The sequence below is a fragment of the Palaemon carinicauda genome, chromosome 33 (assembly GCF_036898095.1).
Source record: "Palaemon carinicauda isolate YSFRI2023 chromosome 33, ASM3689809v2, whole genome shotgun sequence".
Lineage (NCBI taxonomy): Eukaryota > Metazoa > Arthropoda > Malacostraca > Decapoda > Palaemonidae > Palaemon > Palaemon carinicauda.
The window spans coordinates 51881469-51907528 of record NC_090757.1 but is presented as its reverse complement, the minus strand read 5'-3'; the positions used below and the strand labels follow the sequence as shown (position 1 = coordinate 51907528).

The 26060-nt window shown below is 42.1% G+C and overlaps 1 protein-coding gene across 1 annotated transcript in view; it reads right to left on the bottom strand.

Annotated features, from left to right (window-relative positions):
• The window catches only part of LOC137625950 (glycosyltransferase 25 family member), a 103090-nt gene that overhangs the window by 11647 nt on the left and 65383 nt on the right, over positions 1-26060 (bottom strand). The window contains exon 5 of the mRNA XM_068357009.1: positions 1682-1841. Within this exon, the coding sequence (XP_068213110.1) occupies positions 1799-1841 (43 nt within the window). The 3' untranslated portion in view covers positions 1682-1798. The remainder of the gene's footprint in view (positions 1-1681; positions 1842-26060) is intronic.

The window sequence follows — 26060 nt, the reverse complement described above, 5'->3', positions numbered from 1 at the left end:
CTGAGACGGCACAACTTTGCCTTGCTTAGGCGGCGAGCAGTCATCCGATGACAGCAACGGGTCCGAACTGTCCCAATGACTACATCCAGGACGTTGGACCTGTCCTGAAGGGACCGACTTCCGTTTAAGAGGCCTAGAAACCTTGCTCCACGGTTTCTTGCGTGAAAAGCCTTCGGAAGACGAGGTAAAAATGGGCTCTCTCGTCTTATGGTAGGGGCGATCTTGGTGAGATACGCCTGATACCATAGAGGGAACGTCTGTTCGCTGATCAAGGCCTCTCGAACCCATAAGTCGTACGACATTACTTCTCCCCTGGGCTTGGGAGCTTGCAAGAGGTCCCGGACTAGGTGAACGACAGGCACGAACAGACGAACCCTCGGTCGCAACACTGTTCACAACACTTTGCGCACTAATCACTTTCCCACTTTCCGCCGTGGCACTATGGCACTTAAGTTCCTTCACGTCAGCCATGAGTTGATTACGGTCACTTGCTAATGCTTCAACTCTCTCCCCCAAGGCATGAATAGCACGTAACATGTCTTGCATAGACGGTTCCTGAGTGCTAGAAGGGGGATTAGGAACAACCACTACAGGGGAAGGATTAGGTTCAGGGGCATGTGGAGAGGAAAAATCTACAGACCTAGATGAACTTCTCCTTACCCTATCTCTCTCTAGTCTACGTGCATATTTATCGTATTCGAGCCAATCGAATTCCGAAAGGCCCACGCATTCCTCACACCGATCTCCCAATTGACAGGTTTTACCCCGACAATTGGAACAAACAGTATGTGGGTCGAGAGAAGCCTTTGGAAGACGCCTATTACAGTCCCTAGCATTACACTTTCGAAATCTAGGTACTTGAGAAGGGTCAGCCATTTTGAATTAGTCAAAGAAAATTCCAAAAACAATCCAAGTCATCAACAAATAATCCGATTCAATAAAGAGTTCAAGAGTTTATGTTGAGGAAAAACACCTGCACTGCGAAAGCTCAAACCAAAATAAAGTACTTCACCAAATAAGATGAGAAAACTCCAGGTTCTACAGCGAGTATGAATATGTCTTGTCGTCAACATCGACAGAGAAGAATTGAAGGGTTTGTTTACATACAAGAGTGGTATCTGGCCGACAGTTGGCGCTGGTGGACACACCCGCAACCTTCATAGCGATCGCTCGCGAGTTTTTTTAGTGTGTTTTCTGTCGAGCCGCAGAGTTGCAGCTATTATATATTCACCGGCTAAGTTAAATATTTAAAAAAAGTATTTTACTAAGAATGAAGTGTTATCATGAAAAACATGACTAAAGTTTACAAAATCCATCTTCATGCTAAAAATATCAGTGAGCTACTCTACGTAACATTTTGTTGTTATGCACTGTAACCTCAAATGCAAATTCCAAGGGGAAGGTTTTAAATATTATGCATTTTGAATATGGGCTTTCTGGCCTGATGTTAGTCAACCTATGTGGAAGACCAGTTTCAAAGCTTATTACAGTACCTAACTAATCATAGGGTATTCTGCAGCAATGTGATGAGACCCATAACTCAAAGAAGTGGCTAATCCAGAGAAGGAACTTATAAAGAATATATACTAGGGAAACATTCTACTACAGGTCAAGAAGTAAAAGAAAAAAAAAATGGATAATAAGTTTACTCCTATAAAAATAGTACCAGGAGTCCACCTACCTGCGAAAACATTGTGATGTTGAAAGGTTTACCCGATATCCTTTCATAATATAAGGATTGGTTCTAAGGTATTGTGGTGCCCTGTGGAAAGGGAGTATAGAGCCATTCTGCTTCTTTTTACGCTGGCACATATTTCGTGTAGTTCACCCGAGAACTTGCTCTGTAAAAAAAAAAAGTTACATCATTATTCTTAATCTAAATTCTAAATCATGACTCAATCCCATGCAGATAACTTAAAACTGTAGCAACTACATAAACATACAAATGATTCATCAGCTATACCTCAAAACACTCCTACATATATTCATTCCTATCTTGCATCCTTTCTAGTGTTTCTTCTTTGTTTCATCAATCCAGCACTCTTTAGGTCTTTCTTTCCTCTTACTGTACCTTATATCAGTTCTCAATAATAACTTTTTCTCAAAAGTATTGGCCCTTATTCTTTTCTCATTCCCCTACCAACTGAAAACTCAAATTCCTCATTTCATTTAGGCTAACATTTCACACTACATACTCTAATGTAAAAAATCAGTTGATAATTTAAACCTTTAGTTTTGAAAATTTAGAGTAATATCCTGTCTCTTCATACTTTCCCCCCTTAGCTTCCATTGACAATCCAAGTCTCATTCCTTTATTCTGCACAAACCCAACTACTTAATTGCTTATCTATTCGGTGACTCCTCTTCCATCCAACTATCATCCATTATGCTTTCCCCACGTGAATCAACAACCTCTATTCTTCAACTATCCAGTCAACGTTGTTCTTCTACTGCCTTCAATTTACTCTACTAAAATAACCCTTAAACAATTACTCTTAACTTTCTCCATTAAAACATTTTCTAGTTCATTTAATCATTTCTGAAGTTTAGCTGCACAATCAACATTCAGTTGTATAAAACTACTTACCAACCATTCCTCAATTCATTTATGATTCATTTTTTTTATTCCACAACTTTGTATCTACAGTATATATTATTGCCTTTCTCTGACTTCTTGTATCACTTCATCCAATAAACTATTAAACTTCTATGGATATCCAGTACAGTACTGTACTGTATAACACTTTTCTCATAACACTACCATCCAAATAATCTAAAACATCTTTGTTTTGTCATTAAAGATCTTAATTGCTTTCAAAAACATCCTTAACACCTTCCAAATCTGATTAATAGGTAAAAATACAAAAAGCGGTGCTATGAAATCAATTTGTTCATTGGTACTTAGCAAAAGGTCTCAAATACATACACTCCATCATTAACATTAATAACATTACTAGTGCTCATAAAATTAAAACTGAATAACCATAATCTCGATGCGAGATCATAAGAATTACCTTAGAGATACAAGATAAAGGTTACTACAAACTAAATTTAATATTTCAACTTTTCGTCGGAAACACTTTCCATAATTTCCTAAATCTTATATCAACAACATAGAGGTGTTCTTTTCTTCAGTTACATTAATAAAACAGAGTTGTCCTTTTTGTTTTAGCCTCCATCTCATATCAAGAAAATGAGATCAAAGTCAGAGCAATGCTGAGGAATCGACAATGGAAAATTGTCTTCTAGTGACTTACTTATTACTGTACTGTACTAAAGATGTACAATATTTTATACATTGCTTACATGTTACAACAGTGTATCACTAAATTTACAATTAGTAGTTCTCACTGGATAATTCATTAATGCTTGAATTTACTTCTTGCATATTTTGTTGGGTTTATAAGTATTAAAAATTACTCATTTACATAACTGTACAGTACTTAAGGACTTAATTTTTCTCCTAATTGGAAAACAGGAACATTTACACACAATAATCATCAATCAACACTGCATAAAGAGCAAAATTATATCAAAATTTCAATGAAGAATAACGTTACAGAACGAAGACAGACTGATAGAATACACACCAACAACAGGGTATTGCTAGATACACAACTTGCCTTGTGCAGTTATCCACCACAAGTGACACGGATGTCTCAGTGGAAGTTAGGTAAAGGAAATAAGAGCCACAAAAACCTAGGATCGGCTGAAGTTGCCACCCTTTTGTGCTCTCATCATACTAATGTCCCTTTCATAAACTAACGGGATAACAGCTGCAGACAGCAGTCATGGAGGCAAGTGACCCAATGCACTGGCATGTATAAAACCCAGCTGCATGTTAAATTCAAAAGAACCTCTTCACACCAATTCCAACAACATCGTTTTCTTCCATGTAACCAACAGTTACTCAATATGTTTCTTTAGCTAGAAATTTCGAAATAAGTCTGAAGCTGAATTGAGCAACACACTTTAAAAATATTACTGTGAACCAAATTAAACCAGAGAATTTCTTTATGTACAGAATTTTAATCATTTTCAATCTGAATATAGATAAAAAGTGTCTATACAATTAACTATAATAAAGCTTACATCAATTATCTCACTGGTACCACTCAAGTTTCATACATATATATTCATCTTCAATTGCATCCCTTAGATCAACTAAAAAAAAAAATTGATATCCTTTGCTCCGAATTATTTATTTAAAGGATTTCAATATATTACTTAGTAGGATGTCAGCTTCTATGTCCTTTCACTCTGAAAACCATTTAGCCATATTATGCAACAGAAAGACATACTATACAATATTAAGGAATAAAAGATGTACAATGCTGTATAATTTTTTTTTATAAATATATTTGAAAAACCGTATAAAATATATGAGTTAATAATTAACTTAAAATATCATCGATGATATGGAGTTGCTTGTTTTTTTTATAAAGGTTTATTTGTGTTGTCATTTTTCATGTTGTCGTGAGGCTTTAACCCAAAATAATATACTGTATGAGGTATGACTGTAAAATCACAATTTTTTTTCAAGTAATTTGAATTTTTCCTAACTATTGTTTACAAACCTAGTTCTTTTAATAGGAGCATGATTTCAACGAAGCTGGACACTCGGTTCTTAAAAATCAAGTTATAGATAATTACTGGTGGGTACCAGAAGATCTCCAGCCACCCCAGTACACCAGGAAACCATAAAACCTTCACCTAGGAATTGCAAAACAGATGAGGTGAGAAGTGTTTGTTCCTACACATATACAAACCCTCTTTATTAAATAGGAGACTTATCTTTAAGAGGGAGAAACTTTCTATGACCAAACTGGCAGGTTTATAAAATCCCGGGATATCAAACACTCAGACCTGATGAGGTGCTCAAGTGTTAACTCCAATCCTCCTCCTATCACCATGAGAATCAATTCCCAGGTGATAGATTAGGTTTCTGTTTGTCAACAGTTTGTCATGGATGATCCTACCCTCGTTTAGATATACAATACTGTCTGAAAAGTATAACTATTAAGAGTAATTTTACATTTCTATCTATATTTCTGTTTTGTCCTTGGGTTGCCTTTCTATGGTAGTGCAATACCCTCAGTCAGATTGTGAATAAAGGATCGCTCGCCAATAGGCAAGTTCTTTCGAACAGGTAAACAATTATGGTTAGGCAAACAAGTATATTCCAGGAGAGTCCTTGCAGCCAAGGGCAAGCTCCCTCATATGAGGGCATGCATGCATGGTCAGGAGCATGTGCTTCTGCTCTAATGTGCATTATGGTAAGCGAGGTCTCGTGAATTACAGTGCGCTCAGTCATATGACAAGCATATACTGTATGTCACTCCGCAAAAATGTAAATGTCCAGGTTCACTTTCAGATCTAGGTGAGTGCTGCTTATTAGATAAGCTCACCAAGGTTCATGAAAGCCAAGAAGTGCTCAGAATATTCCCCACCAGCTGATGGAAAAATTATAAGATCGCTACTACGGTCTGGAGGGCACAGATGGGCATGCTTGTCCATAAGCGCTTGTGAACACAGGCTAGTTGCCAAGAGGTATGAGTAACTGCACCCTAGACCTTTCATGGAAAGAAACCAGTTCCTCTGAAGAATGTGAATGCTTTGCAGTGTGCGCACGTCAGAAGTGAGGAATCACCCGTTAGAGAATTATTCTTCAAAAGAATGCCACAGCACATGCGCTAGTGTATGTATCTAATTCTTACTCCAATTCGTCTTCCAATAAGTGTAAGCACCCTGAGGCACACATGCGAGACTGAGAACACACTTCATCAGTAAGCTCTTCATTGGAAGGTGGGAGCACTTTTAATCTGCATGTACAGTATGCCTTAGAGGGCACATAAGATAAAGTATCAACCTAATAATAACATTAATCTTTTGAGCAAATGTAGACGGCATGCTCTGGGGTGCATGTGTGCACATTATAATTACTTCTCTTATTTCCTGGTTTCCTTTCTTCACTAGGCTATTTTCCTGTTTTGTGTCCCTGGGCTTATAGCATCCTGCTTTTCCAACTAGGGCTGTAGCTTGGCAAGTAGTAGTAGTTGTAATAAAAAAAAAAAAAAAAAAAATAATAATAATAATAATAATAATAACAATAATAGAAATAATAAAAGGATTTTCAGCGAAGCGAAAAATCTATTTTTGGGTGAGATAGCCATGTCGTCCTGATGGAAGGTTCCTGTAGGTAGCTTTCTAAGGGATATTTGGCTACAGTGAGATTCCCAGAGAATTAACCATTAGGTCTCCAGAATTCTAACTCCTGGCCCGAATATCCTTAAAATTTCTCTTAAGGATATCGCATAATCAGGGGACGTATGCTTGATACGACACATAGCGATCTTCACCCCGAATAGCGTTTTCGCTTCGAGGGGTTAAAGTGGCAAAATTAGAAGGGCAGCCGTTATCAAGGTACCCTTTCCTCTCGTACTACTGTAGAGTATCTAGATGGCGCTGTAGTCAAGCCAGCATGCTATTCTTTGTAGCGTTGAGCATGGTGCTACAGATATAGTAGTTTCGGGAGCGATCCAGCCAAGGCCTTTTCTATAGAAAAGGAGGGCGGGTCTATCAGGATGACATGGCTATCTCACCCAAAAATTGATTTTTTGCTTCCTGATGGAAGCTTACCAGAGAATTACTAGAAAGTACTGTATCTGTGGATTTTTTAAAAGTGCCTTAACCTTGGGACAATTTTTCCTCTTGGTCATCCAGACCATTGAGACATACGGCGTTACCGTTATACGTCATTACTGCTAAGCATAAACCATGTTAGTGCTTCCTGCCCCCTGCAGGAAAGAGTCATACTAGACTTAGGAGAGGGAGTCTCAAGGTTTGCATATAGTATAAGAACAAACATAGTATCACTACATATAGGTCTCTCTGTATGTATCATGTGTGGGAACAATCATTATTACATAATGTTGTATCATTTGTCAGAACAAGGATATAGCGATACATTTTGTTCATAATCAAATATATGCAGTTTTATTAAAGGGTAAGTAAACTCTGATATATTTCATTAAAATTCAATGGTAGGGCAAAATAAGACGCAAATACTTATTGATAATTTATCGGCAAAAAATTACCAACATAAAATAACAGGTATAATATACATGTTAGTATATGTAATAAGAAACAATACGCAAACAAAACAGAAAATTCTTGTTTTCACCTGAAAGGAAAAGCTTAATTAATGGCACAGTAATTTGAAAATTTGATAAATTTTCTAATATGAATTTTCATAATGTTGAATGTTTATTCACATTATGTAAGTACACATGGCACAAGTGTTATATATATATTTCTTCACCTCATCTAATTAGAACAGTCCTTAGTGTCCCCTTGGAGACACTCACATCAAAGTATTGCACTAAGAGGTGTCAATATCTTCACCCGTTTGATTGATGGTTCCAATCAATTCACTGTTCATCGCAGCACTAGACGACAGGTTTTAGCACACTACCTGCCGCCACCACGAATCGTTTAAGTTCCTGAACTTTCTTTGCATAATGCTTGTAGAATACTCTGGATGACTTCCATCCAGTGTATGAGCGAAGACGCTCAAAATCCATATACTGAAAGAAGTTCAGTGATGAAGCGATTTTCCTTGGATCATGACCTGTGGGTGTACTGTCAGGATCCGCTCTGCGACTAAAATAGGTGATCTTCGCCCTCAGTTGTTTTAGGGATAGGTTTGATCCTGAAGTTTCTCTTTTAAAGAGCTGTCCTCCCCTGAAGTCTGAAGTTCTTCGAAGATAAACCTTTAGACACTCAACTGGACACAGCGAGATATCTTCCTTCAGAGGACAGATTCTCCAGGGACCCCACCTTTTAGTGGGTAGCTCGTTCTTAGCTAGAAATGGTGGATCAGGAAAAAAATTCAGTTCTCCCGCTTCTGTAAACTGAATATGACCCTCATCTCTGGATAGGGCCACTATTTCACTAACTCTAGCCCCTGAGGCTATAGCAAACAGGAAAATGACTTTCTGAGTCAAATCTTTCAGGGAGCAATCCTCATTGTTCACTGTTGAAGCATAGTGTAGGACCTTGTCTAAGGACCATGAGATGGGCTTCGGAGGGGCTGCAGGCCTAAGTCTAGCACATGCCTTAGGGATCTTGTTAAAGATTTCGTTTGACAAGTCTACTTGAAAGGCGTATAGTAGAGGTCTAGTCAGAGCTGATTTACACATAGTTATCATATTGCCTGCCAGACCTTGTTCATGAAGGTGGATAAAGAAGGACAGACAGAAGTCCATTGAGATTTCTTTTGGTCCTTTTGCTTTGATGAAAGCAACCCACTTTTTCCAAGACGATTCATATTGTCTTCTGGTTGACTTAGACTTATATTCTTCTAAGAAGTCTATACTGCCTTTCGAGATCCCAAATCTTTTCTTAACTGCTAAGGAGAGAAAATCCTGAGATGAAGGCTTTGGGTTCTCTGTGATGAAGCGAAGACAGTCGACTTCTGGACCTGTTGAGACAGTGCTGGGTCTGGCAGAGGGACCAGCCTCAGCTTCAGTTCCAATACTAGAGGGAACCAGTTGCTCTTTGGCTACTTGGGAGCCACTAGAGCTGCTATTCCCCGGAAGGATCTCAGCTTGTTGAAGACCTTTATTAGGAGATTGGTAGGAGGGAACACGTAGATCCGGTTCCATCTGTTCCAATTGAGGGACATGGCGTCCGTCGCTTCCGCTAGAGGGTCCTCGTATGGGGCCACAACGAGGTAGCTTCTTGTTGTCTCTCGTCGAGAAGAGGTCGATCTGCAGTTCCGGGACTGGACGTAAGATGAAGGAGAATGAGTCTGCGTCTAGGGACCATTCTGACTCTCTTCTTTTCCGCTAGGAGGAAGATGGACAACACGTCGTTGATTTGGGGCGATCTCGAGCCTTGACGATTCAAACATCTCATTATCACCTCGCTGTCCAGGATCAGTCTTATATGGGCTTACAGTATTTGCAAGGGGAGAGTTTCTTCAGCGTCAAAAAGACTGCCATGGCCTCCAGAAAGTTGATGTGGAAGGTCTTGAATAGATAAGACCAAGTCCCTTGGACTTTCCATTGATGGGAGTGACCTCCCCATCCTTCCTTCAAGGCATCCATATGGATGGTGACTGACGGTGGTGGTGGTTGCAAGGGCACGGTCCTCTTCAGGTTCTTGGCCTTCGACCATGGCTTGAGAAGTGATCGTAGTAGGGTCGGCATTGGTCTTCTTATATCTCTTCGAGCGTTTGATGCGTATTTTCTCCAGACTCCTGACGTATCTTTTAGCTGTGCTCTTAACACTGGGTATGTCACTGATGCGAACTGGAGAGAGCCCAGTACTCTTTCCTGTTGGCGTCTTGAGATCCTGTCGGATTTCAGTAGTCTCTTGACAGATCCTGCTATCTCCCTCCTCTTTCCTAGGGGAATAGAGACGGTGTGACTTCAAGTTCCAATGGACTCCGAGCCATTGAAACTCTTGAGCTGGAGATAGTCGAGACTTCTTGACGTTGATCTTGAATCCCAGATTTTCCAGGAACTGGATCACTTTGTTGGATGCTTGCATACATTCCGTCCTGGATGCTGCCCACACCAGCCAATCGTCCAGGTACACTACTACCTGGACACCTTCTAGGCGTAGTTGTTGAACGACTGCGTCTGCAAGCTTTGTAAAGATCCTTGGGGCTATGTTTAGTCCGAAGGGCATGGCTCTGAAGACGTACTTCTTCTTATGTAGCTTGAAACCTAGGTAGGAGGAGAGAGGGCGGTTGACTGGAATATGCCAGTAGGTATCTGCCAGGTCTATCGAGCCCGTGTACGCCCCTTTTGGTAGCAGGGTCTTTATGCGTTGAAGGGTTAACATCCTATGAACTTGTTGAGTGGCGACAAGTCCAGGATGACTCTGAGTTTGTCCGAGTCCTTCTTGGGAACACAAAACAGCCTTCCTTGGAATTTGATGGACTTTGCTCTCCGCTTGCTCAAAAGTTCTAGGGTGTATTCTTCCAGTACGGGGGTAGAGTGTTGGAAGAATTGAGGGAATGGTGGTGGAACTTCGTTCCAGCTCCATCCAAATCCGTTCTTGATTAGGCTGTGGGCCCAAGGATCGAAGGTCCAACGATCCTGAAATTGTTGGAGTCTCCCTCCTACCCGAAGCAACTCATTGCTTCTGGTCTCCGGAGGATTAACCTCCTTTACCGCGTCCTCCCTTACCACCCTTACCTCTTGGGGGGTATCTAGAGGAGCCACGTTTAGACCCTCTACCTTTAGGACGAAAGGTAGTGGTCTGCCTCTCAAACGCAGGGTTGAACGCTGGTGACTGGGCAACCAGCTGCTGAGGCACCATCTGATATGTTGGTTAGGGCTGAGCCACCATCTGGGGCATCGCGGTCATGGGAACTGTGGGAAGTTGTTGTTGTTGCTGCTGTCTGATAAGGCGAGATGGCAACCTCGGTCATTTAGTCTTCCTTTTAGGCTGGGGACCCTCATCCGGGGAAGACTTCCTCTTCGCCGACATGCCCCACTTCTGGAGAAGATTTCTATTCTCCGTGGCGGCCTTGTCTACGACTTAATTTGACCACTACACTCGGGAAGAGGTCCTTACCCCAGATATTGGAAGCTATCAGCTTCCTGGGTTCGTGCTTTACTGCTGCCGAGGCAAACAATAACTCCCTACATGCGCGTCTGGCTTTGAAAAAGCCATACAGGTCCTTGACCACAGTAGCCAAATGTGTTTTGGCCATAACCATGTTCATATCCGGGGTTCTACTGTTGCTGGCCGTCTTCTCTAGACAAATCTGTAGAGACAGAGATGCAGCCAGTCTTTCTTTTGTCTCTTGCTCTCTATGCAAGAGAAAGTCAGACAACTTAGGGAGATTTTCGCTGAAATGACGTTCAGCGATATCTGTCTCCAACTTCCCAACTGAGAAGGTACGGTGGACTTCTTTTCAGTCCTTATCTTCCGTGGGCAGGGCTAAGGATAATGGTCTACACTCCTCGAGTGTAGGGCAAAGTTTGCCTGCCTATATTGCCTTCATCACTCCCTTAAAACCTTTTGACGTAAAGGGAAAAGCTAATGAGGCTAGAGCAAGAAAGGTGGGATGTTTCTTGCTAAGGGCTGACACTTTGGAGTTAGTGAAGCCCTTCTGCTTCAGGCTGCTGGATAGAAGAGCCTGAGCTTTATCGTGGTCAAGTACTATGACCTCCTTAGGTTCCGTCTCCTCCCTCAATGCTGGTTTCGTCTTCAGACGGATGAAGCAATCTAGATAAGACTAAAAGCTTGGCCAGAATTCAACTTCCTCAATAGGGATGGTCCCCAACATCTCTGATATAAATATCTTACCACTGGTCATTGGCATGTATTCTGCATACCTCCAGGGATTCACATCAGAGCAAGTTGGTAGATCTCGAACCTTAAATCTCTTGCAAGACCCATGAGAAGCGGAAAGTTGGGCCATCTGCCTTTCCATTTTCACCTCTCTTTCTTCGCCTTACTTGTGAAGGCTCTCCATCATCGCCATGAGACTGGCCATTGCCTGTCTCATATCATCTAATGGAGGGGCAGAAGATGTAGAGGGTAACAGCTCTTGAGCCGGAACTGACGGAAGGGACTCCGATTCGACGTCATCCTCTTCTTCTTCAGGAGCCATGGTGGATCCTCCTCGGTATCTCCCGCTAGGAAGTCCTTTTCGGTGTCCTCAGACACCTCCGACATCCTCTCATCTAGGTGGATGTCCTGCATAGCGTCTGAGACGTCCATGTCTACGGCAATCTGGACGCAAGGGATCACAGGTCGTGACTGGGGTATGATGGCTTCCACACCCGCTTTCGGGAACAGCAAAACGCGCATCCTTTCGCAAGGAAGGTAGGGTCCCGTGGTGTTTTTCTGAAACCCACGAACCCATCTGCGCAGCTTCTCTCGAGCTGCATCTCTTGACTCCACTGCCTTGGGGTCATCAAACGCTTCGGTGACCAAGGCCTTGCAAATCTTGCAGTCCTAGGGGTCCCAGTACTGAAGAGATCCCTTGGTAGTGGTGCAGAGGGCATGAGCTCTGCACTCCACATGGCCACAGAAGTCCTTGCTCCTCACGTTGCAGAAGACGACTTGGCACTTGGGATGGTCCTCCTTTCCAGAGGCAGAAGAGGCTGGAGATTGCATTATAAATCCAGAAAAATACAAAGCGTAACGAGAGAGCAACAGGGAAAATCACCGTGCAAGACCGCTACAACTATAGGAATAGCGCGCTGGGTTGACTAAAGCGCCATCTAGATACTCTACAGTAGAACAATACTCAAAACAAGGTAGAATGAAAGAATTAAAACACTTCTTCAGAATAGATTGATCACCGAAAATCTTGTAAGACTTTCTCAATAAGCCAATTTTTTGTGCAATTGAAGGAGACACAGACCTAATGTGTTTCTCAAAAGTAAATTTTCTGTCGAGAATCACGCCTAAAATTTTAAAATGTTATTTTCATTAGTAAAATAAATTTTTGAATATACTTACCCGATGATCATGTAGCTGTCAACTCCGTTGCCCGACAGAAATCTACGGACGGGATACGCCAGCGATCGCTATACAAGAGGGGGGTGTACTCACCAGCGCCATCTGTGGTCAGGTACTCCAGTACTTCTTGTCAACACCACCTCAATTTTTCCCTCGGTCCACTGGTTCTCTATGGGGAGGAAGGGTGGGTCAATTAAATCATGATCATCGGGTAAGTATATTCAAAAATTTATTTTACTAATGAAAATAACATTTTTCAATATTAATCTTACCCGATGATCATGTAGCTGATTCACACCCAGGGAGGTGGGTGAAAACCAGTATACATGTTAATCAAGAAGCTAAGTATCCCGTATTTCATTTTTATCAGTTATTCAAAATAACAAATAAAACGATAAGTACCTGGTAAGGAAGTCGACTTGAACCATTACTCTGCCTTTAATAAGTACGTCTTCCTTACTGAGCGCAGCGGTCCTCTTAGGAGGCTGAACGACTCTTAGGTGCTGAAGTATAAAGGGCTGCAACCCATACTAAAGGACCTCATCACAACCTCTAACCTAGGCGCTTCTCAAGAAAGAATTGACCACCCGCCAAATCAACTAGGATGCGGAAGGCTTCTTAGCCTACCGTACAACCCAAAACAACAATAAAAGCATTCAAGAGAAAGGTTAAAAAGGTTATGGGATTATGGGAATGTAGTGGCTGAGCCCTCACCTACTACTGCACTCGCTGCTACGAATGGTCCCAGGGTGTAGCAGTTCTCGTAAAGAGACTGGACATCTTTGAGATAGAATGATGCAAACACTGACTTGCTCCTCCAATAGGTTGCATCCATAACACTCTGCAGAGAACGGTTCTGTTTGAAGGCCACTGAAGTAGCCACAGCTCTCACTTCATGTGTCCTTACCTTCAGCAAAGCAAGGTCTTCTTCCTTCATATGAGAATGAGCTTCTCTAATCAGAAGCCTTATGTAGTAAGAAACTGCGTTCTTAGACATAGGCAGTGAAGGTTTCTTAATAGCACACCATAAGGCCTCCGATTGTCCTCGCAAGGGTTTTGACCTTTTAAGATAGTACTCAAGAGCTCTGACAGGGCAAAGTACTCTCTCCTGTTCGTTACCCACCATGTTGGAAAGGCTAGGTATTTCGAACGATTTAGGCCAAGGACGTGAAGGAAGCTCGTTTTTAGCCAAAAAACCGAGCTGTAAGGAACATGTAGCCGTTTCAGATGTGAAACCTATGTTCCTGCTGAAGGCGTGAATCTCACTTACTCTTTTGGCTGTTGCAAGGCAGACGAGGAAAAGAGTTTTTAGAGTGAGGTCCTTGAAAGAGGCTGACTGGAGAGGTTCAAATCTTGATGACATAAGGAACCTTAGGACTACGTCTAGATTCCAGCCTGGAGTGGACAACCGACGTTCTTTAGAGGTCTCAAAAGACCTAAGGATGTCCTGAAGATCTTTGTTGGTGGAAAGATCCAAGCCTCTGTGGCGGAAAACCGCTGCCAACATACTTCTGTACCCCTTGATCGTAGGAGCTGATAGAGATCTAACATTCCTAAGATGCAACAGGAAGTCAGCAACTTGGGTTACAGTGGTACTGGTAGAGGAAACTGCATTGGCTCTGCACCAGCTTCGGAAGACTTCCCACTTAGATTGATAGACTCTGCGAGTGGATATCCTCCTTGCTCTGGCAATCGCTCTGGCTGCCTCCTTCGAAAAGCCTCTAGCTCTTGAGAGTCTTTCGATAGTCTGAAGGCAGTCAGACGAAGAGCGTGAAGGCTTGGGTGTACCTTCTTTACGTGAGGTTGACGCAGAAGGTCCACTCTTAGAGGGAGAGTCCTGGGAACGTCGACCAGCCATTGCAGTACCTCTGTGAACCATTCTCTTGCAGGCCAAAGGGGAGCAACCAACGTCAGTCGTGTCCCTTCGTGAGAGACGAACTTCTGAAGAACCCTGTTGATGATCTTGAACGGCGGGAATGCATACAGGTCGAGGTGGGACCAGTCCAGCAGAAAGGCATCCACGTGAACTGCTGCCGGGTCTGGAATCGGGGAACAGTACAATGGGAGCCTCTTGGTCATCGAGGTAGCGAACAGATCTATAGTTGGCTGACCCCACAGGGTCCAAAGTCTGTTGCACACGTTCTTGTGAAGGGTCCACTCTGTGGGGATGACTTGACCCTTCCGGCTGAGGCGATCTGCCGTAACATTCATATCGCCCTGAATGAACCTCGTTACTAGCGTGAGCTTTCGACTTTTTGACCAAATGAGGAGGTCCCTTGCGATCTCGAACAGCTTCCTCGAATGAGTCCCTCCCTGCTTGGAGATGTACGCCAAGGCTGTGGTGTTGTCGGAGTTCACCTCCACCACCTTGTTTAGCAGGAGGGACTTGAAGTTCATTAAGGCCAGATGAACTGCCAACAACTCCTTGCAATTGATGTGAAGCGTTTCCTGTTCCTTGTTCCATGTCCCCGAGCATTCCTGTCCGTCCAATGTCGCGCCCCAGCCCGAGTCTGATGCGTCCGAGTAGAGATGAAGGTCGGGGGTCTGAACAGCTAACGAGAGACCCTCCTTGAGAAGAATGCTGTTCTTCCACCACGTTAGAGTAGCCCTCATCTCTTTGGAAACAGGAATAGAGACCGTCTCGAGCGTCATATCCTTGTTCCAGTGAGCTGCCAGATGGTACTGAAGGGGGCGGAGGTGGAGTCTCCCTAACTCGATGAACAGGGCTAGCGATGAAAGAGTCCCTGTTAGACTCATCCACTGCCTCACCGAGCATCGGTTCCTCCTCAGCATGCTCAGGATGCACTCCAGGGCTTGGTTGATTCTTGGGGCCGACGGAAAAGCCCGAAAAGCTCGACTCTGAATCTCCATCCCCAGGTAAACGATGGTTTGGGAAGGAACGAGCTGGGACTTCTCTAAATTGACCAAGAGGCCCAGTTCCTTGGTCAAATCCAAAGTCCATCTGAGACTCTCCAGACAGCGACGACTTGTGGGAGCTCTTAAAAGCCAGTCGTCTAAATAAAGGGAGGCTCTGATGTCTGCCAAGTGAAGGAATTTCGCAATATTCCTCATCAGTCGCGTAAACACAAGAGGTGCCGTGGTCAGGCCAAAGCACAGGGCTTGGAACTGGTACACAACCTCTCCAAAGACGAATCTCAGAAAAGGTTGGGAGTCTGGATGGATGGGAACGTGAAAGTAGGCGTCTTTCAGATCTAACGAGACCATCCAGTCCTCCTGCCTGACCGCTGCTAGGACCGACTTCGTCGTCTCCATTGTGAACGTCTGCTTGGTGACATAAGCATTGAGCGCACTGACGTCCAGCACCGGTCTCCAACCTCCTGTCTTCTTGGCCACCAGGAAGAGACGGTTGTAAAAGCCCGGGGATTGATGGTCCCGGACTATCACCACTGCCTCCTTCTGTAACAGGAGCGACACCTCTTGATGTAACGCTAGCCTCTTGTCCTTCTCCTTGTAGTTGGGAGAGAGGTTGATGGGAGATGTGGTCAGAGGGGGATTGCGGCAGAACGGAATTCTGTAACCCTCCCTTAGCCACTTGACAGACTGAGCGTCTGCACCTCTGCTCTCCCAGGCTTGCCAGAAGGTCTTGAGTCTGGCTCCTACAGCTGTCTGGAGAGGAAGGAAGTCAAAGCTTGCTTTTCGTGGACTTGGCACCTTTCTTGGACTTGCCCCGGTGACTGTCTCCCCGGGTACTTCCTCTACTGGGGGCTCTGCCACGAAAGGGCGGAATGAATCTGGTAGCAGGTGTATCAGCCACAGGGGTGCGGTAAGATCTCGGCACGGAAGGTAAGGTTTTAGCCTTACGTGCTGAAGAGGCCATGAGGTCATGCGTATCTTTCTGGATAAGAGCCGCAGCCATCTCCTTGATTAACTCCTCCGGAAACAGGAACTTGGAGAGAGGAGCAAACAGCAACTGTGACCTCTGGCAAGGGGTGATACCAGTCGATAAGAAGGAGCATAGAAGTTCCCTTTTCTTGAGGACTCCTGAGACAAAAACAGACGCAAGTTTGCCAGAACCATCGCGAATTGCTTTGTCCATACAGGACATGATCAGCATGGCCGAGTCTTTGTCAGAAGGGGCAGTCTTCCTGCTTAGGGCCCCCAGGCACCAATCGAGGAAGTTAAAAATTTCGAAGGCGTGAAAGACTCCCTTCATCAAGTGGTCCAGATCAGAAAAAGTCCAGCAGACCTTCGAGCGTCTCATAGCCGACCTGCGGGGAGAGTCAACCAAACTTGAGAAGTCGGCCTGGGCAGAGGCAGGAACCCCCAAGCCAGGTTCCTCTCCCGTGGCATACCAGACGCCCGACTTAGAAGCCAGCTTAGGAGGAGGAAACACAAAAGAGGTCCTTCCCAGTTGCTGCTTGGACTGCAACCAATCTCCTAAAATCCTCAAAGCTCTCCTTGATGATCTGGCGAGGACAAGCTTGGTGTAGGCAGACGTAATAGGCTGCATGCCTAGAGAAAACTCGGATGGAGGAGAACGAGGGGTTGCAGAAACGAAGTGTTCAGGGTATAACTCTCTGAACAGAGCCAGGACCTTACGAAAGTCTAAGGAAGGCGGCGAAGGCTTGTGTCCCTCCACATCAGAAGTAGGATCATCCAGGTGAGCAGCTTCATCCTCAGAAACCTCATCGCCTGAGAGTTGAGTAGCAAGAGGTAACGGTAGAGCGGTATGCTGAATGGCTGAATCCTGCAGAACGGGTGCATGCGCACTTGCGGATCCATCATCATGCCTCTGCTGAAGAGACTGAGGGCTGGCAATGACAAAGTCATGAGGCTGGTGTGAGGGAGGTTCTGCGGTGGTCTGAGGAGCAAGCGTGGTCAGAAGCGAATGCTGTAAGGCATGAGGCTCATGCTGCATGGTATGCGGCTCATGCTGTATGGGAAGAGGCTCATGCTGCGAAGAATGCGGCTGCTGAATGGTAAGAGGCTCGTGCTGCATGCGTTGAGGAGGCTGCCTCATAGCATGAGGCTCCTGCCTCAAGGGTTGCGCCTGCCTCAAGGGTTGAGGAGGTTGCTGCGCAGAGTGAGGCTCCTGCCTCAAGGGTTGAGGAGGTTGCCGCATAGCATGAGGCTGCTGCCTCATGGGTAGAGGAGGTTGCCGCATAGCATGAGGCTCCTGCCTCATGGGTAGAGGAGGTTGCCGCATAGCATGAGGCTCCTGCCTCAAGGGTTGAGGAGGTTGCCTCATAGCAAGAGGTTCCTGCCTCAAGGGTAGAGGAGGTTGCTGCATAGCGCTGGAACCTGGCAACTCCCAATGCGGCAGCTCACGCATGGAAGCAGGAGGAGCCTCAAGAACATACGTCTGGCAGGGAGGACTGCGCAGAGGTGGAGGAGCGCTCGCAGGAGGAGGTGTGCTAACCTTCTCTGCCTGATACTCCTGCATCAAAGCCGCAAGCTGAGACTGCATAGTCTGCAGCACAGACAACTTGGGGTCCACAGAAGTTGGAGCAGAGGCCTGTTGAGGCACCGCTTTACCTCTCTTAGGAGGTGTGCAGTCATCAGATGACTGCGGCGAGTCCGAACTGGCCCAGTGGCTACACCTGGGCCGTTGGACTAGCTCGGACGGGACCTTACGTTTGAGAGGCCTAGAGACCTGGGTCCACCGTTTCCTCCTGGAAACTTCTTCCGCAGACGAGGAATTTAAGGGCTCAATCGTCTGGGAGTGGAAGTGACGATCTCTATCAGATACGCCCGCAACCACTGAGGATACAACTGTGCGCCGATCAAGGCCTGCCGAACCCTTTTGCCCTTCGACTTTGCTTCTCCCCTGGGCTTGGGAGCTTGCAAGAGGTCCCGGACTGGGAGGACGACTGGCACGCACAGAAGTATCCTCATGCGCAACACTGACACTGACACTAGGCACAGCACTGGCACTAACACTTCCCACTGCACTTTTCACTTTAAGTTCCTTGACATCTGCCAAGAGAAGATTGTGGTCACCAACTAAAGACTCCACCTTATCACCAAGAGCCTGAATGGCACGCAACATATCCGTCATATCAGGCTGAGCACTCGTAGCAGGTTCGGGGGTCACCACCACAGGGGAAGGAAAAGGTTGAGGGTCATGGGGGGAGGAATAAACCAAAGAGCGAGAAGAACTCCTCCTAACTCTCTCCCTCTCTAACCTAGTCGTATACTTGAGGAATTCATTAAAATCGAATTCCGAAAGCCCAGCACATTCCCCACATCGATCTTCCAACTGACAGGATTTTCCCCTACAGTCGGAACAAACGGTGTGAGGATCAACAGAGGCCTTCGGAAGACGCCTATTACAAGTCCTAACACTACATCGCCTAATTTTAGGAGCTTGAGAGTGGTCGGACATCTTGAATTTAGAGAACAGTCAAGGGGGAATTCCAAAGTAAAGCAAAGATCGATAACCAATAAATCAATTTAATTCCAAAAGCTATCTAAGCTAAGGGAAAAGCTTCCTGTACAGCGAAGGCTAAATTTTAGAGCAAATACTTCACCAAAACCGTGAACAAAGACTCCAAAATCAACAGCGTATCCATGTAGGTCTTGCCGGCGGCACGACAGAGGAAAAATTGAGGTGGTGTTGACAAGAAGTACTGGAGTACCTGACCACAGATGGCGCTGGTGAGTACACCCCCCTCTTGTATAGCGATCGCTGGCGTATCCCGTCCGTAGATTTCTGTCGGGCAACGGAGTTGACAGCTACATGATCATCGGGTAAGATTAATATTGAAAAAGAGTCATACAAATTTAAAGAAACATTATCAATAATGAGATTCGGATGTTGAGGAGCCACCGTCCTTGACCTACTTACAATCATACTTTGAGTTTTGTTAGAATTCAAATTCATACCCCATAATTTGCACCATGCACTAATTTTAGCTAAATCTCTATTAAGGGATTCACCAACCCCAGATCTACATTCAGGGGATGGAATTAATGCAAAGAGAGTAGCATTATCTGCATATGCAACAAGCTTGTTTTCTAGGTCAAACCACATGTCATGTGTATATAGTATGAAAAGTAATGGGCCAAGAACATTACCCTGTGGAACACCAGATATCACATTCCTATACTCACTATGGTGCCGATCAACAACAACTCTTTGAGATATATTACTTAAAAAATCAATAATAATGCTAAGAAACGACCCACCCACTCCCAACTATTTCAGTTTGAAAACAAGGGCCTCATGATTAATACGGTCAAAGGCAGCACTAAAATCAAGGCCAATCATACGAACTTCCTGACCAACCTCAAGGGATTTCTGTACAGCATTGGAGATTGTAAGAAGGGCATCACATGCTCCAAGGCCTTTACGAAAACCAAATTGCAAACTAGGGAGTAGGTGATTACCTTCAGCAAACCTATTAAGACATTTTGCCAGAAGACGTTCAAAAACTTTAGATAATATGGGAGTTATGGAAATTGGGCAGTAATCAGTGGGACTTGAGCTACCACAAACACATTTACATAGAGGAGTAACATTACCAATTCTCCAACAAGTGCTAAAAGCTCCTCTTCTTGCTAACTTGCGCAAAATAACAGATAACTTTGGAGCTAAGAAATCTGCTGTCTTTACAAAAAACAAAGGAAAAATACCATTTGGGTCTACACCTCCATAAGCATCAAGGTCCATCAACAGAGCTTTAATCTCACGAGATCGAAAAGCTTAACTAGTTAGTTTAGCCTCAGGAAAACAGGAATAAGGAAGTTCAAGTTTTTCATTACTCTGTTTACTGTCAAAAACATCAGCCAAAAGGGTTGCCTTTTCCTTTGGACAGTGAGTGACTGAGCCATCTGGTTTAAGTAAAGGAGGAACTGTTGCATCTACACCAAAGAGTGCAGATTTAAGGGTAGACCACCATTTATGTTCCTGAGTTGTACCAGAAAGGGTTTCTTTTATGGTTAAATTGTATTCCTTTTCAGTTGAGGCATAAACTCTCTGAGCAAAAGCTCGAAGCTGAGTATAGTTGTTCCAGGTCAAATCTGATCTGTTACCCTTCCAAAGGTGATAGGCCTCCTGCTTCTCCATATAAGCACGTCTACAATCATCATTGAACCACGGTTTGTCCTTCACTCTGTAACTTAGCACACGAGAAGGGATACGCCTATCAATTATGTTGACTAGATTCTCATTCAAAGGGACAACAGGATCTACACTTATATAATTATGACCAATTCAAGCACAAAAGATCATGCGCAAAATTCCATTCCAGTCTGCTTAGGATTTCATATAAATTTTACAAGAGTATGATATATCAGGGACAGGCTGCTCAGTCTTCACTACTAATGAAATCAAGGCATGATCAGATGTCTCGACTGGAGAACCAACCTTACTAGTTATAACGCCAGGGGAGTCAGTGTATACGAGGTCCAAGCAATTACCAGACTTGTGAGTAGCTTCATTTATGATTTGCTCACAGCCTGATTCAGAGGCAAAGTCTAAAGCTCTTAAGCCATGGCGATCGGTAGGAGAGATAGAACTTAACCACTCCCTATGGTGAGCATTAAAATCACCAACAAAAACAAAAGAAGCCTTTCTATCATCTTCTTGTATCTTAGCCATAATGGTAAGAACACAAGAAGAAAAGTATGTGCAAGCAAACAAAAACAATTGGCTTGCCTTAACAATAGTGATAAAAAAAACTTACTTCTACAACTGGTAAAAATAAATTCAGATAGTGTTTACATTTATGACTACGGTAATTTGACGCTCTTTCAATTTTGAAGGCCTTGGTTAACCCACTACAGCCCAGAACTTATACCTGAGAAGAATGGGGGTGCCTATGGAAAGTGGAGATTTTGAATAGGAGGATATAGAGTGATATAAGTGAAAGAAGTTATTATTATTATTATTACTAGCCAATAGTTGGAAAAGCAAGATGTTATAAGCCCAAGGGCTCAAATAGGGAAAAATAGCCCAGTGAGGAAAGGAAATAATGAAATAAATAAATGATGAGAATAAATTAACAAATCATTCTAAAAACAGTAATAATGACCGAGCAAGGGAGACGGCTGAATCTTGCCGTATCTAACCTGACACTAAAGATATGGTACATTACTGGGGTCCACTTATTCTTAGGACTTATATGAATTGCAAGCATGCATCAAGTACTTGCACAGGAAATAAAATGTCAAAAATCAGATAAAACAATTATCATATAAAAATCATATTTCAGCAGTTGTAGACTGAACAGTGGTGGAACACTAAAAAATAACTTGCTTCATCACACTGATTCAATGGAACAAAAATCTACTAAAGAAGTTCAAACTTATTGCAAATGCTTTCCTGTTAATATGTCTCATTTCATAGTTTATTGATCATTTACATGTTATTCATGATCTTTAAATATTTTAAATTTTCTTTTTTTATTGCTGCTCATAGCCTATACAGTAAAGTTTATTCTATGTTTCTTCATTTACTTTTTACACTGGGTTGCTTTCTCTGCTGAAACCCTTGGGCTTGTAGCATCCTGCTTTTCCAACTAGGATTGTCGCTTGGCTAGTAATAATAATATGGTGAAATAATCTTATAACCCGATAAAACTCTTATTTCTTATTATCAATTGGCAAAGACTTTGGATCTAAATAAAATGTCTTAACTGTTATGGGAAAAAGTCAATTCTGTAGTCTTATTTTTTTATGTAATCACACTTACTGTAAATTAAGCTATTTCATGTTCATGGCTAACAGCTTATTTCCCAATATAATCTATAGTCAAAAACTTTGACACCATACAAATAACTTAATTAGGGCAAGACACAGTATCCTGGGTTAAATTAAGTAGCATGTTAATTATTTAATAAATATAGACCATTTACACCTTACTGTATTTTATAATTCACTGCATTAGTGTGTAAGGATATTGGGGAAATAAGTACTAACCTAAGGTAACATCACCTAACCTTACCTAACCCAGTGTGCACTTTATTTTACCAAGAAGAAGGACTTCACCCCTCTCTTACCCAAAACTTAGAGAAAAATAAGATTCTTGTCATTACCTTTACATGAAAGAGAATTTCTAGATAAAGTTATACGGAAGTACAGTAATTGTTGTAAGTAATATTGGATAAATAAAATATCGGATAGTATACATAATGAACGGACAGACATAAAACTTACTTTATTAGTCAAGGTAAGTTAGGACTTGTTTTTACTTAACTTTTGAACTCTGACCCAACCACCTACAAACGATCCAAAATACCTACACAATCACAATTAAAACGGCATTTTTGGTAAAATGTATACATATCGAATACTTACCGTAATCTGTAACGTTTTAATTTTTTTCAAAGAAGTTTTGATACCAGGCAACGTCTTTTGATTTAGACTCACTTTAGTAAATACCCTAAACAGGGAATACGATGTCAAAGGAGAAGCGATATCTGTCTTAATTAATAGTGTCAGCTGAATGACAAATTAGCTTAGGCCTCTTCTTCCAGACCTCGGTACATCTGCCACAGTAACCAACCTACTAATACCAAAGGCTGGTGGTCAATGCATATATAAGCTTTAAATAAGATAACATGCCATATATTACAAAATGATATGATAATCTTACACAAGTATCTAAAAACGGTGCCACTTCCGAGTAACTTTGTAATCCAAAAGCCCTTTGGAGAGGGGTCAACGGCATCGCCAGGCCAGGGCCGAGTGCCGACCAATTTTTAGGTTTGATTTGTTTACTTTTTGCTCCGGTGCAGACGATAAAAACAAGTGAACAGCAGGCAGTTGCCATGCATGTTTAAATCAAGTTAATTTAATTCATATTTTCGATATCTAGAGTAATAAAATGCACAAATTATAACCTTGAAAATTATCAATTAAAATCGCAAAATGTGAAATTATAGTTACTTAAAGGCAATGAGACATTGAAATTGCTATTTTAACTGATAATCGGCATTTTCGATAGTTTGGTATCATTAATCGCTAACGTTTTAACGCTTAGCTCCAATTAAATAAAATAACAAAAAATCTTTCCCAAACCTGGTCACACAATATCTAATTGTAATTTTGAACGGTTCTTATACACTTTGTGAAAAAAAAGCTTTTAATTAACCAAGTTCAGGGAGACATTATAATAATATTAATTGCTAATCGGCAATAAGAGTAGTTTAATACTAAGATTTGAGTCTTGGACTTTGATCAGTATCTATCTAGAACCAAGATTGTGAATCCAATAATAAATACCGTGCCGATAAGTTCATTCGCCAAGCGTACTAATGACGTATCGGTTATCGGTTATCACTGCCAAGATCTACATATATTTACAGTGCAAGATATTAGTATCCAGACGCACATGAAAGAATACGTTAGTTTCCTTCAATTACATTATTATTATTATTATTATTATTATTATTATTATTATTATTATTATTATTATTATTACTAGCTAAGCTACAACCCTAGTTGGAAAAGCAGGATCATATAAGCAAAACGGCTAAAACAGGGAAAATTAGCCCAGTGAGAAAAGGAAAGAAAATAAATAAACTGCAAGAGAAGAAATTAACTCAAAATAGAATATTTCAAGAACAACAATAACATTAAATTGGATATTTCATGCATAAACTATGAAGACTTCAAAAAATAAGAGGAAGAGCAGCAAGATAGAATAGCATGCCCGAGTGTACCATACCCCAAGAGGCCAAGACATTGGAAGACCATGGTACAGAGGCTATGGCACTACCCAAGATAGAGAGCAATGGTTTGATTTTGGAGTGTCCTAAAAGAGCTACTTGCCATAGCTAAAGAGTCTCGTCTACCCTTACCAAGAAGGAGTAGCCACTGAACAATTAGTGCAGAAGTTAACCCTTTGGGCGAATAAGAATTAATTTGGTAATCTCAGTGTTGTCAGGTGCATGAGGACAGAGGGAGGAAAAGTGTAAAGAATAGGCCAGACTGTTCGGTGTATGTGTAGGGAAAGGAAAAATGAGCAGTAACTAGAGAAGGATCCAATGTAATAATGTATGGCCAGCCAAAGGATCCAATAACACTCTAGTAGTAGTATCCAAACGTTTGGGTGGTGGTGCCCTGGTCAACCTACTATCCTTATTATCAAGCCATTTAACTATCAATCTCCTTGTCCAAGTAATATGTATGTATCACACAATGTTGTCATCGGCCCATTGCTGTCCATTCTTTCCAGATGGTCAAACCATCTAATGATACTAGACTGATCCGTCTTATCACTCTTGCTGATGAGATTTTCCAACCATATATATATATATATATATATATATATATATATATATATATATATATATATATATATATATATAGGCTATATATATATATATATATATATATATATATATATATATATATATTGCCATTTCTGATCCTACCAATTCTTCTTTCATCGAAGAAATTTTACAAATAGTTCACTTCAACACAGTTCAAACTTTTTCCCCATCCACATTCATAAAAGTGAGGCAATTGCGGTATACATTCCCACCTTGGCTTTCATAAACATTAGTTTCTTCCCAATTTTCTGCTCAAACTCTGCTACCTTTCTTTTAACACATTCTGTGACATATCTTCTCTCATCCTACCATTATGTTTATTGTCCCAAGGTTAAGGCACCTAAATAGGTCTTCCACCATCCACATTAATATTCATTGCACCATGATACGTTTTTCCACGCACCATCATAACCTTACTTATGGGTAGTAGGTTGGCTAGGGCCCCAGCCACCTGTTGAGATACTACCGCTAGAGAGTTATAGGGTCATTTGACTGGCCAGACAGTACTGTGGTTCACTTTCCCTTTGCCTACACATTCAATAAATAGTCTGGCATATTCTTTACGGTTTCTCCTCTGTCTTCATACATCTGACAACACTGAGATTACCTAACAACTCTTCTTCGCCCAGGGGTTAACTGCTGCACTGTAATTGTTCAGCAGTTTAATGTTGTTACTGTTCTTAAAAAATTCAGTTTTCAAATAATAATAATAATAATAATAATAATAATAATAATAAAAATAATAATAATAATGCAAACACTTGGAACTCATTTACAAGCTTCGGCAGTTTCTCTTCACCATCGCCAATTACAACTGCGCTCTAAAAACATCTATCATTCAACGGTCCATTGATGATTTATTTTCTTATCTTAAACTCTCTCTCTCTCTCTCTCTCTCTCTCTCTCTCTCTCTCTCTCTCTCTCTCTCTCTCTCTCTCTCTCTCTCTCTCTCTCTCTCATTATCAATTGAAATATCTCTGATATCTTACATCATTCCATGCAGAAAATGAGTTGAATAGCTACAAAAATTATGCAATAAAAAAAAATCATATATTTTCATACAAACACTAGCCGCTCCCCTATTTGAATATTATGTCACAAGTTACAATAGATGAAAAACTCAATACTCATCTTACCTTCTGTCATATATTTTCAACACCCAGTACTTTGTCTGTATAATTGATTCCATCATAAGCTTCATATAGGCCTACGTATGCCATGTATTTTTTTCCTTGAATTTCCAAAGTATAGTAAAGAATTAATTAGCGTATCTTGTTATGAAAGTAAAAGGGTTCTACCTCTACTATCGATCACCTGTATAATATATAT